Below are 12,038 nucleotides of genomic sequence, written 5' to 3' on the forward strand. Positions count from 1 at the left end.
ACTGATTCACTGACTTCATGCTTGAATAGAGGCTATGTGTATCCTCTGGATTGTTATGAAGTTGTTCAGAAGTAGGGACACATCTTTGTTTTTTAATTTTTATAAATTAATTTCCCTCATGGGGCTAGGTGGTGCAGTAGATAGAGCACTGGTCCTGGAGTATGCAGGGCTTCTCTTCCAGAGTTCAAATCTGGCCTCAGGCACCAGCTGTGTGACCCTGGGAAAGTTACTTAACCCTGCTGGCCTCAGTTTCCTCATCTGTAAAATGAGCTGGAGAAGGAAATGACAAACCACTCCAAGTATTTGTCAAGAAAATCCTAATTGGAGTCACAAAGTCAGACTTGACTGAAAGTGAGAACCATCTTGATTTAAGGACAAAGTAGTTCAGAGGTAAAAGTACTGGCGGGGTTGGGGAAAAGGTTTGATGCTTACTACCTGTTAGGCAAGTTATCTAACCTGGGGCCTCTGATGCTTCATCTCAAAGATGAGGAGGTTGGACTGGATGGTTTCTGAGGTCCATGAACCTCTGACCCAAACTAAATTCTTTTTTTTTCTTTTTTGAGATTAGGTTTTCCTAGCTGTCCCAGATCAGAGTTCAGTGACCACTCATGGATCTAAACCTAATAATAATTGGTGTGGAATCTTTCATTGTTTCAGTTTTCTAACTGGGCTGGTTCACCTCTCTTTATGCAGCCTGGTGAGTTCATCAGATTGGCACAAACTTTGTATGACTTTAGCCCTACCATAGTTTAGAACTTCCAAACTCAAGCAATGCACCAACCTTATCCTTCCCAGCAGCAGGGACCATAGGTGTATGCCTCCATGCCCCACTCTAAGTTTAAAAATGCATCCCTTATTTATCATTTGTGTCACCTTGGGCAAGTCCTTTAACCTCTCTAAGCCTCAATTTCCTCATCTATAAAGTGAGAGGGTTGGATTTAAATAGTCTCTGAGGTCTTTTCCAGCTCTAGATCTATGAACTGAATTCAAATCCTGTCTATTACTATCTATGTGACCTTCAGAAAATCATTTAACCTCAAGGCCACAATTTTCTCATCTGTACAAAGAGGATGAACTAGATGACTTCTAGGGGCCTTTCCAGGGCAGCTAGCTGGCAAAGTGGATAGAGGACCAGGATGGAGTCAAGAAGACTCGTCTTCCTGAGTTCAAATCTGGCCTCAGATACTTACCAACTACATGGTCCTTACATGGTCACTTCGCCCTTGTTCCTCATCTATAAAGTGAGCTGGAGGAGGAAAAGGCAAAATACTCCAGTATCTTTGCCAAGAAAACTCTAAATGGAGTCACAAAGAATCAATCATGACTGAAATGACTGAACAGCAACAAAAGGGTCCTTTCCAGTTCCAAATCCAGGACCCTGTGATCTCCTGTCTACCCCAAGAGTCTTCAGCAGTTGACCAACTGGGAGATCTTGAAGAATTGGTACTTTAGACCAGCCTAGGAGTTTCCAAGCTAATCTACCTTCAGTAGTCTTTCCTTATGTTCTTTCCGTGTATTTTTAAATGCAGATACACCAACTCTTTCATAATTAAAGTCACCAACCACCTGTGAGGTGTTTCAGTCAATCTATAGATGAGCCTTCTCTGCCCATCGTAGTCAAACTGCAAGTAAGCCCTCATTTTCAGGAGGGAGGCTTGGTGATCAGTATCTAAGTACTTTCCCCAAGTTTTATTTCTCCAGGAATTTTGGGTTGAGGCTTGCCTCTCCCTGCCTTGGCTCTTAATTGTGCTCCAACTGCTCTACCTCCAAGGAGATCCTCCCTCTACCAATCAGGGACCTTGCTGGGTGATGCAACTGCTCAGGAGCCAAAGTACAGCCATCTGGGAAATGGAATTGAGGGACTTTCTCCAAATAAATGATACTGTCTTGGCCCCAAGCACCATGGGAAATGACTTTTCTGCCATGTTTGCTATACTAAAAAACATTTTATGCAGAGGAGAGTAGGCATATGGGTTGGTATTTGTAGATATTTCCTTGATCACTTTTTAAGCAGGAATAATATCCATGATTCTGCTCCTACTCTACCCCAAATTTTCTGGTATTCTCTTTTTCAAATATCTTGAATCCCTCAATACCTCCAGAATTGTGTTGGCTGCTGCCCAGACCTCCTCTTTCTGTGATTGGTGTGGTCCAGTGGCTCTTCTTATCTTTGTTTTCTTTAGTTCCACTCCCAACTTTTCATATAGGACATCAGGCACTGTGTTGTTAGAGCCCAGGTGGTGACTCCACACTTAGTGATGAAGGAAAGATCACAAGGTTGTCCAGTTGCTTCTGTTTGTGCATGACATGGTGCTGATTGCATTGACTTCCAAAATACTACATGGCCTCCTCAGTGAGCATCATGGACACTTGAAAGATATTAGAACAGTAGTAGCATCCCTCATAGCTATACCCAGATTCAAAGGACTGTTTGGGTCATCAGCTTTTAGAATTCACAGTCTCAAGCCCCTACCAATATGTCTGTATGCTAGATTATGCCAGTTGACTTATGAATTCAGAGTAAAAGTAATTTAAATAAACTAGGATAGAGAGGTAATTCACCTAATTTAAATTAGAATGCAGAGGAGTTCACCTAAACCAAATGGCTGGTACCTCCCTATGTCTTCAATGGAATGTTAGTATCTCCATCTTCTCAATTTCCCTCAGTCTCCTCCATACATAGGCAAAGGGACCCATTTATAGTTAATGCATGTGTGCGTGTGCAGACAGATAGGCACACATACAATACTGGAGAATCCAAAAATATTCTGGATTACCATTTCTCTTCTGATTTTGGCCAAGTAGTTTAGTAAGTGCTGGTTCCTCTTGCTGCAACAGTTGGAAAGTATTTCTCTTGGTCTCTTAATTTAGAGAAGACCGACTTCTCAGGAACCAAATTAGCATGTAAGCCTTCGTAACTGTCCAGAATACTTTGGCCAGGTCTGTAACACCTATGTCTCTCCCTGCATCTCTCCCTGGAGTTGACATCTTTTCTGCCCTAAACCATCCTCCTCTCTCAGACTCTTATGGTCATGGTTTTTCCCAAGCATCATTCTGAGAGCAATTAATCACTATTCCAAACTGAGTAGTGGCATCATGTTCTAGATTTACTCTAGCCTTTTGGGAAATACAATCCAGAGAATTTCTCCCACTGAATGAGGCTCTCTTATGAGAAATAAACACCACTCACAGTCTCACTCTATAGTAGCAATCTACAATGGAAAAAAACCAACTGGCTATTAAATATATATTACTCAACTTATGACATGTATTTGGGTGGGCAGCTCAGTGTAGACTTAGATACACAATACAAAAGTCATACATAGTATAAGTGATCCAAAAGTACTAATACAAAAGACAATAATCATTATACTCATGTTATATATTTTCATAAAAGGAGGTGGGTCAGTCAGTAGCAAGAACAAGGGATAATAGATTGATGGCCTATGCACAACCCTGCTATCCCACCAAATATCACCAGTGTTTTGAGAACCAAATGAGGATGGTAGAGGAGGAAGTGAGGAAGAAGGAAAAATCAAGATAATGTCAAAGATTCACATTGGAAAGATCTGGCAAATGATGAGACCACTAACAGAACAATTAAGCCAAAAGGAGGGAGAGGCTTGGGGGGTGAGGCAAGATAATAAGATTAGTTTTTGGACATGCTGAGACTGAGGTGATGATGGAAGGAGGTCTAGGATTGGCAGATCATTCCTTAAGGATGAATAGGGAGGCAACAGGGTCTAGGGAAAAATCTGAGTTCAATTCCTATTTCTGATACTTTTTGTGTAAACTTGGATGAGCCATTTAATCTGAATCTCATTTTCTTAATTTATTTTTTCTAAAAGAGGAAATTGGACTACATGAGATTTAAGGTCCCTTTCAGCCCTGGGTCTATGATTTTATGATTAATGGATGGCAAAAATATGAATGAAGGGGATAGAGAAATGGCAGTCTAGATTCTCATGTATAAATTGGGAGGGCCCTGGGAGAATGAAATACTTCTGCAGCCATCCCCACAAACAGGTTTCTCCAGCATCAGGGGCTATCTCTGTGGGAGATCAAGTTCAAATATAAACTCTCAACATAGGAACCTTTCTGGGGCTCATACTTGGGGAAGAAGAGGACAAGGGCTGAGCCAGGGTGGTGTCACACACAGAACTATATCCTCCATCTCCCTGCACACCCGTGTGTTTTCTCATAGTTTTTGCATGCAAATGGGATGCTGGGTAGACGAGTCTTGGGAAGTAAATTCTATCTACACATATGTAGTTGTGTTATATTAAAAAAAAAAAACCTGAAATTGCATGCTTTCTATTCCCTTTCCATTCAATGGATAGAACAAGCATTCTGGATTCAAGTCCTGCCTCTAAGGCTGTGGGACATAGGGCAAGTAATTTAACTTTCTTGGGCTTCAGGTTCCTCCTACTTATGTAAAAAGGCCTTGGAATTCCTTGTTCCACTTCACGCTTGCACTCATTGTCATTGTAGACCATCATTACTCCTGGAGTGGGGAAAGGAGAGAAGTCCAAGTCAGGTCCCCTCAGCCAGGTACATTTCTTCCTTAGGATTTGCCTTTGGGTGAGTAGGATTCTTCCAAATACTGTCAGCTCAAATGCCCATTCTGGTGTGTTCTTCCCAGTACCAGTCATGCATACTGTCTCCTGGCACCTTAGTTCCTTGGGAGAGTGGGCTCAAACTTAAAATGGTTGCCACAAATTATGAGCCTTACCAAGTTCGTTTCCATATGTAGAATATTGCTGGTGTTACTCTCTTCCTTGCAAGTAATGGCATCCTGCTGGCAGGTCAGTCTGCTGGGCTGGGTCAAGAAGGTTGTTCCTTAAGTCTGGTTCCTTTACAAGCTTGACTGCTGAACAGCTGGTGACTCTTCTAGTCTTTTAAGATCTCACAAGGTCCATTGCAGCCAGTAGAAACTTCTCATGAAGTTTTTTTTTTTTAAACCCTTACTTTCTGTTCTAGTAACAACTCTAAGTCAGAAGGGCAAGCCCCAAAATTCCAGCTTTAACAAAAACTGCTGGGAGAATTGGAAAACAGTATGGCAGAAGCTAGGCATAGACCAATATCTCACACCCAATTGGGTCAAAATGAATATATGATTTAGATATAAAGAGTGATACCATAACTAAATTAGGAGAGAACAGAATAGTTTATCTGGCAGATCTTTGGAGAAGGGAAGAATTTATGACCAAACAAGAGATAGAGAGTATTATAAGATAAAAAATGAATAATTTTGATTATATTAAATTAAAAAGCTTTTGTACAATAAAACTGATCTAACCAGGATTAGAAGGGAAACAATAAACTGGGAATATATTTTTATAACAAATGTTTCTGATAAAGGTCTAATTTCTCAAATTTATAAAGAACTAAGTCAAATTTATTTTAATACATGCCATTTCCCAATTGATAAATGGTCAAAGGATAAGAACAAACAACTTTCAGATAAAGAAATCAAGGCTATCAATAATCATATGGAAAAAATGTTCTAAATAACTCTTGATTAGAGAAATACAAATTAAAGCAATGCTGTGGTACCTATCATACCTATCAGATTGGCCAATATGACAGCAAAGGAAAGTGATAAATGTTGGAGGGGATGTGGCAAAATTGGGAAACTAATGCATTGTTGGTGGAGTTGTGAACTGATCAAACCATTCTGGAGGGCAATTTAGAACAATATCAAAAGGGCTATAAAACTATGCATACCCCTTGATATGGTAATAGTACTACTTGGTCTGTATCCCAAAGAGATAATGGAAAAGGGGAAAGGACCTACTTATACAAAAATATTTATAGCTGCTCTTTTTGTGGTGACAAAGAATTGGAAAATTGGGGGGATGTCCATCAATTGGGGAAAGGCTGAATAAACTGTGGTTTATGTCAGTGATGGAATACTTTTATGCTATAATGAATGATAAGCAAGATGATTTCAGAAAAAGCTGGAATGATCAACCGGAACTGATGCAGAGAGAAATAAGCAGAACTGGGAGAATATCGTACACAATAACAACAATATTGGATGATGGTTATCTATGAAAACTTGGCTACTCCCAGCAATGCAATGATCTGGGACAATCCTGAAAGATTTATGATGGGGAACGCTATCCACCTCCAGAGAAAGAACTGTGGGAGTCATCTTTTGCATCAGTGTTCCTTATTAGTCATTGTTGTAAGCACACTCACACATAACCAAAACCTCAAAATAAAACCCCACTTAGGCATTGTTATATGATTACTGATGTGCTCTGAAGACTCCTGTCATTTGACCATGTGTTGAACCCTCAAGATTTCTGGATTTTCCATCTGCCTTTCAGCTGAGCTCTCTTCTATGTATTTTCCTCTCAATTAGAGAGTGAGCTATTTGAAAGCAGGAACTGTCTAGATGTTTCTATTTGTATCACTAGACTTAGCCTGATATTTGGCACTCACATAAAAATCCCTTAATAAATATTTTTTCACTCATTCCTACTTTATCTCAGTGACCTCGTTGCATTGTAGGCATGTAGTAAATAATTGTGGACTGATCAAATAAATGAAGGAAAGGTCTTTTCACCATAACACACTATCTGCCTAGAGCAATTGTCTCTTGTTAAAGTGATGGAGCCTCATCAAATAATAGGTTTTGAGTTTGTTGGGACTTAGAGATCATCTATCACAGTTCCTCAATTTCATAGATAGGGAAATTGAGTGATTCGTCTTCTGTCACCCAGGAAGCAGGTGAGTGGTAGAGCTAAGATTTGGCCTTGGATTGTTTGATTTCAAATCAAGAACTCTTTCCACAACACCAAACTTTATATATGTATATATATATATATGTTTTTTTATATTTATATTTATATATACATATATATGTAAGCCATTTTTATCTCTGATTATATATTCAGAGATAAAAATGGCTTACTCATCTAAGGCCAAGGGGGTTAATAAGGGACTGGAATCCACATTGCCTGACTCTCAGACCAAATTCAGGATCATTTCTCTGAATAACAGTAGTACCTTTACATTTAAATAGTGTTTTACATAGATTGTTCCATTTCATAAGATCAGAGGTCTAGATATGGAAGGGACCTCAGAGGCTATTTAGTCCAACCCCGCCATTTTACAGATGAGGAAACTGAAATTTAGGGTGATTTGCCAAAATCCCACAGGGCTCAATGATCAGAGGCATGGTTGGAATCCAGGTTCTCTGACTCTAGAGCCCCAATGTTTGTCCCATGATGCTCAGTCTTCCCATTTGATCCCCCCACCAGCCCTGTGAGATGGCTGGTACAGATGATGGTTGCTTCTATTTTACAAATGAGGACAGTGAGGCTTAGAAAGATTATCTGACCTGCATGCCCATCGTGCCTGGCGAATCTGTGGTGGAACTGGATCTAGAAGCCGTGTCTTCTGATTTCTAGGTCCTTCTCACTGTCCCACACTCTCCTATTATCCACTCCGTGCTCAGCTGATCAGACAGGATTGTACACTCTGGCACATTCCTACTCCTTTATCCTTTATGATGTCTGTATCAACCACCTAAGACTTTGGTCCCTTGGGACACTTCCTCATGAGAAAAACATATCTAGAGCATCAAAGTGGCTCAGTGGATTGAGAGCCTAGAGATGGGAGGTCCTGGGTTCAAATATGACCTTAGATACTTAAATTCTAAGCAAGTAACAACTCCCATTGCCTAGCCCTTACCACTCTTCTGCCTTGGAACCAATACTTACCATTGATTCTAAGACAGAAGATAAAGGTTTAAAAAGAAAGTGCATTAGCCAAAGCCTCAGTCCATATCCAAGGCTCCCCAGAAAGGCACTCTGTAAATCTATTAAGACTTCTAGACAGAAGATCAAACCTACTTCTCTGAGGGGACAGTAATTCTGAGGGTGGGTGTGGGACTGGGAAAAACATGGACCTAACTGGAAGTAACTATGGTTCACATAATAGAGGTGGGGTTAGGAAGAAGGTGGCTACAGAATCTACACAGAATAAAATGAGTCAAAGGGACCACTAGCCTGGGGGGGGGGTCAAGAGAGGAGGGTTCCTATCCTAATTCTATCACAAACTAGCAATGAAAGCCCAGGCTAGTTTTTTAACTAGTCTGTGCCCCAGTTTTCTAATGTTTTAAAGGTGGATAATGATCCCAGTCATCCTGTATTTGCAAAATGGCTGTACAATGCTATCTAAATGCCTACTACTACTACTATTATTGTTATTAATATACATGTATGTTCCTTTGGAAATCAAGTAAGGCCCAGATCACAAAGAGAGTGAGAGTTGGGATGGTGTGGAGTAGCCCACCCCCACTATCAGACTATAGAGAATAAAGTAATTCCATAGAAAAGGGAGGGAAGGCTTCTTGAAGGAGAGAGGGCTTGTTCATTCCTGAAGGATGACTAAGTTTGCCTAGGAAAGGTTGGGATGAAAAGGGCATTCCAGATTAGGACAATCAAGTCAACCATCACCCAGGAGGTACCTGTGTAGGAAAAGACAGGGAGCGACAGCATCAGTTTTATATAGAGGAATAAATTCTGTTGGATTAGAAAGGATGTTAAGAATCATTAACAATTGGCCATCTCTCACATTTAGTCATAGAAGGTCTGGCGATCTGGTGGAAAAATGAGGAACCTAAAAAAACTTGAGGAATTTGTGACCTAGAGTATCCTAAGACTCCCTCTACTTCCATGACTCCAGCAGCTAAAGATGGTCGTTAAATTGTGGAAGCTGGAGAGGCAGAGTGATACAATGGGCACACACCTAGCCTAGGAGATAGGACACAAAGGATTCTAGTCTTGGCTCTGTTATTCACTTATTGTGTAATCTTGGGTGAATCTCTCCCCAGACCTAGACCTCTGTTTCTTCCTCTGTATAATGAAAGGGTTGGATTAGAAGGTCTCTAAGGCTCCTTCCAGCCTAGACATTCTATGCCTCTATGGTTCCATGATTCTAATTCTAAGGAAGGTTCTGGGTTGGTCTCCTGATGGGCTCTGGCCGGGGTCCTGGCGTGTTTGGCCTCAACAACCAGGGGTGTGAAATTCAGTCTTTCTAAAGGACCAGATAAGAGAGTGGGGTGGGAAGGAGGGGGGTGAGTAAGATGAAGGGAGGGGGTGGTCTGGTTTGTTCATTCCCACAGGGGGATGAGGAAGTGGTGTGAGTTTTGAGGTGGAACTGGCTTTGTTTCCCTCTGAGCAGGTGCCATCAACTGGGAGTTCATCCAAGGGAGGGAAGAGTCGCTGGCATTTATACAGGCACTGGTTAATTCCTATCGTTAGCCTGGGAGTTGGGTTGGCCTTAATTAGTGGCCGGATCATCGGCTGTCTATGAAACTGTGAAATGAGGGCGCCTGGAAAAGGTCCCTCCAGTCCCAAAGGCCACCTCACATTGCCTTCCTGACAATTCACAGAGCCAGAGAATCATGTCTATGGACTAAGCATTGTGCTCTGTAAAGAATAGGAACCAGACTTATGTTTTGGTTGTAGAGGGACCTCCCCTAGGGGGCAACTCCCCCTATTCTTGTAGGCAGGTACTCTGTAGACTTAGAGAGTTGGTCCAGGGCACTGAGAAATTAAGTGACTTGCCCCAAGGCCTTTCAGCAAGTATGTGTCAGAAGGTAGGACTTGAACCCCAAAGACTCTGGGGCTCTGAGGCTGAAGCTAGTACCAAGAAGCACACATGGTACAGTAAGGGGGGGGTGAATCACTGCCTCTGGAGTTACAGAACCTAGGTTCAAATCCCACCAATGATATTTATGATCTTTGAGTCCTAGGACAATTTATATGACCCCTCTAGGCTTCTGTTTTCTTATTTCTAAAATGAAGGAGTTGGACTGGGTGATCTCTGAGGTCCCTTCTAGCTTGAAAGAAAAGCCTCTCACTCTTCAGTGCGAATGAGCCCATCATTTCCTCTGGGATGGGAGTGGTGGAGGTATTGATCCAAAAAGAGAGTTAGATATCTTTGACATTTTGCTACCTATAAGCTAACCCTGATAGGGAGGTAGGGAAAAGAGAGATGTGGAAGAAGATACTGGGAAGAGAGAAGGGAAAGGAGTAGGGTAATTCTGCCCCAATCATTGAGAGAGAAAAATGCATTGCTAAGAACTTTGATTTCTGAAGGTGTGAGTGGCAATGTAGAAAGGACTCAGAGAAATAGGTTCTAGTCTCCACTCTGCCTCTGACTCACTGCATGGATGCCTCTGGAAAAATTATTTCCCTAGTCTGGGCTTCAGTTTCTCCCTCTGTAAAATGGGAATAATAATCCTTACCTCCTTTACAGAGGTGTGAGGATCCAATAAGATAATCAAGGACAATGGGCTTTGGATATTCTATCACATTCTACTTATCCTAATTATTCATATGGAGACTTTTATACCTCTACCAGTCCAGATAGTCCATAAGGGCAGGGCACCCTGTCATTCATTTCTGCATCCCCTTCAGCATCTAGCCCAGATCCTAGCACATGGCAGGGATGAGTGAATAGGGGAATAAGGATGGAGAGAGAAGGAAAGGCATTGTAAGAGGAAAACATTTTAAGGAGATTGAGAGAACCAGGGCTCAGGAAGAGCAGTGGGAGCAATTGCCAGGAGATTAGGAAGGAGGGATAGGATGGAAATGGGGGATTTATGATGGATGGAAAATTCAGACCAAAATGTTTCAAATCCCAAATCTCATGGAATAGCAGTCACCTCCCTTCTTACGATGGAATACCTTCTGCTGTATCCCTAAGAGTTGTCCATGCAGCCTTGGTCTGAACACTTTCCAAGATGAATACTCTATCCTGAGAGGCAGATCCTTCTATGGTAGGCTATCACCTATCGGAAAGCTCTTATTGGTACTCAATTGACATCTCCTTCCTTGTAACTTTTGCTCTAGTCGCTTCCAGATGCCCTCTGGAGATATTCAGACTCCCTGTGCTTCCTCTTCCCCATCACAATTCTTGAGATATTTAAAGATAACAACTATGTACCTGCTGTCACCCCTGAAACCTTAACCTTTCTCCAAGATAAACATTCCTGGCTTCTTAAACCGAGAGTTTTATATCATGATACTTTGGGTACTGATTCACCACCCTCACTGTTCTTACTCTTGCTCCCCTCCCCCACTGCCTCCACCTAATTGGCATCCAAGTCAGATAATGTGCCAGTTGTGATCTGGACAAGCAGAGGATGCCCATTCTGAGCAGAAGACATAGGAAGAAGGAATTTTCCCCAAAACTGGCATCCAGAAAGAGATAAACTGCTCCCCTTGTGGTCTGGTCAAGGAAGAGGATATCCATTCCAAGCAGGGTGGCCAGATTGGTGAAGAGTATTGAAGCCTTAGAGACAGGAAGTCCTGAGTTCAAATTTGATTTCAGATACTTCCTAGCTATGTGGTCACAGGCAAGTCACTTAACTCCAGTGGTCTAGCTCTTACTCTTCTTTTCCGAGTTGGAACCAATACTTAGTATTGATTCTAAGATGGAAGGTAAGGTTTTAAAAAAAGACAACAGGTAAGGACTAACTTGGAAGGATGACTTGGAAGAACCAAGGATAGTTAACTTGTAGAACAGATTTTGGGGAAAGCATTACCATAGTCTTTTTTTAAAAAAACCCTTACTTACAACGTATTGGTTCCAAGGCAGAAGAGTGGTAAAGGCTAGGCAATGGGGGTTAAGTGACTTGCCCAGGGTCACACAGCTAGGAAGTGTCTGAGGCTAGATTTGAACTCAGGACATCCTATCTCTAAGGCTGGCTCTCCATTCACTGAGCTACCCAGCTGCCCCCAACCATAGTCTTTCAATAGCTGAAGGACCATTCAGTGAAAGAGGGATTATATTTGTTCTTTTTGGCAGCCGTAGAAGTATTTAGGGGAAGTTCAAGGAGGGCAGATTTGGTGAATTAGTTAGAATGATTTTTAAACTAGATCTGTCCTCACAGTGGAATAGATTTCTGGGTAGGTAGTGAGTTTCTTATTGCTAGATTATTAAGCAGAAGCTGGATGACTACTTGTTGGAGATGTTAAGAGGATTGCTTTGCATTAGACTAGCTAGATAATCTT

General features: G+C 41.6%; 1 protein-coding gene across 14 annotated transcripts in view; it reads left to right on the forward strand.

The window, feature by feature from the left end:
• The first annotated feature begins 8,951 nt into the window (after positions 1-8,951).
• The window catches only part of LOC100021259 (uncharacterized), an 88,418-nt gene continuing 85,331 nt past the window's right edge, over positions 8,952-12,038 (forward strand). For 4 of the 14 annotated variants that reach the window (XM_056805712.1, XM_056805710.1, XM_056805713.1 and 1 more), the window contains exon 1: positions 8,969-9,033. In XM_056805712.1, the coding sequence (XP_056661690.1) occupies positions 8,987-9,033 (47 nt within the window). In that variant the 5' untranslated portion in view covers positions 8,969-8,986. Of the gene's footprint in view, positions 9,034-10,680; positions 10,802-12,038 lie in introns of those variants that run through there. The other 10 variants (XM_056805721.1, XM_056805714.1, XM_056805720.1 and 7 more) reach the window with 9 other exon arrangements.

This window comes from Monodelphis domestica, chromosome 7 (assembly GCF_027887165.1).
Source record: "Monodelphis domestica isolate mMonDom1 chromosome 7, mMonDom1.pri, whole genome shotgun sequence".
Taxonomy (NCBI): domain Eukaryota; kingdom Metazoa; phylum Chordata; class Mammalia; order Didelphimorphia; family Didelphidae; genus Monodelphis; species Monodelphis domestica.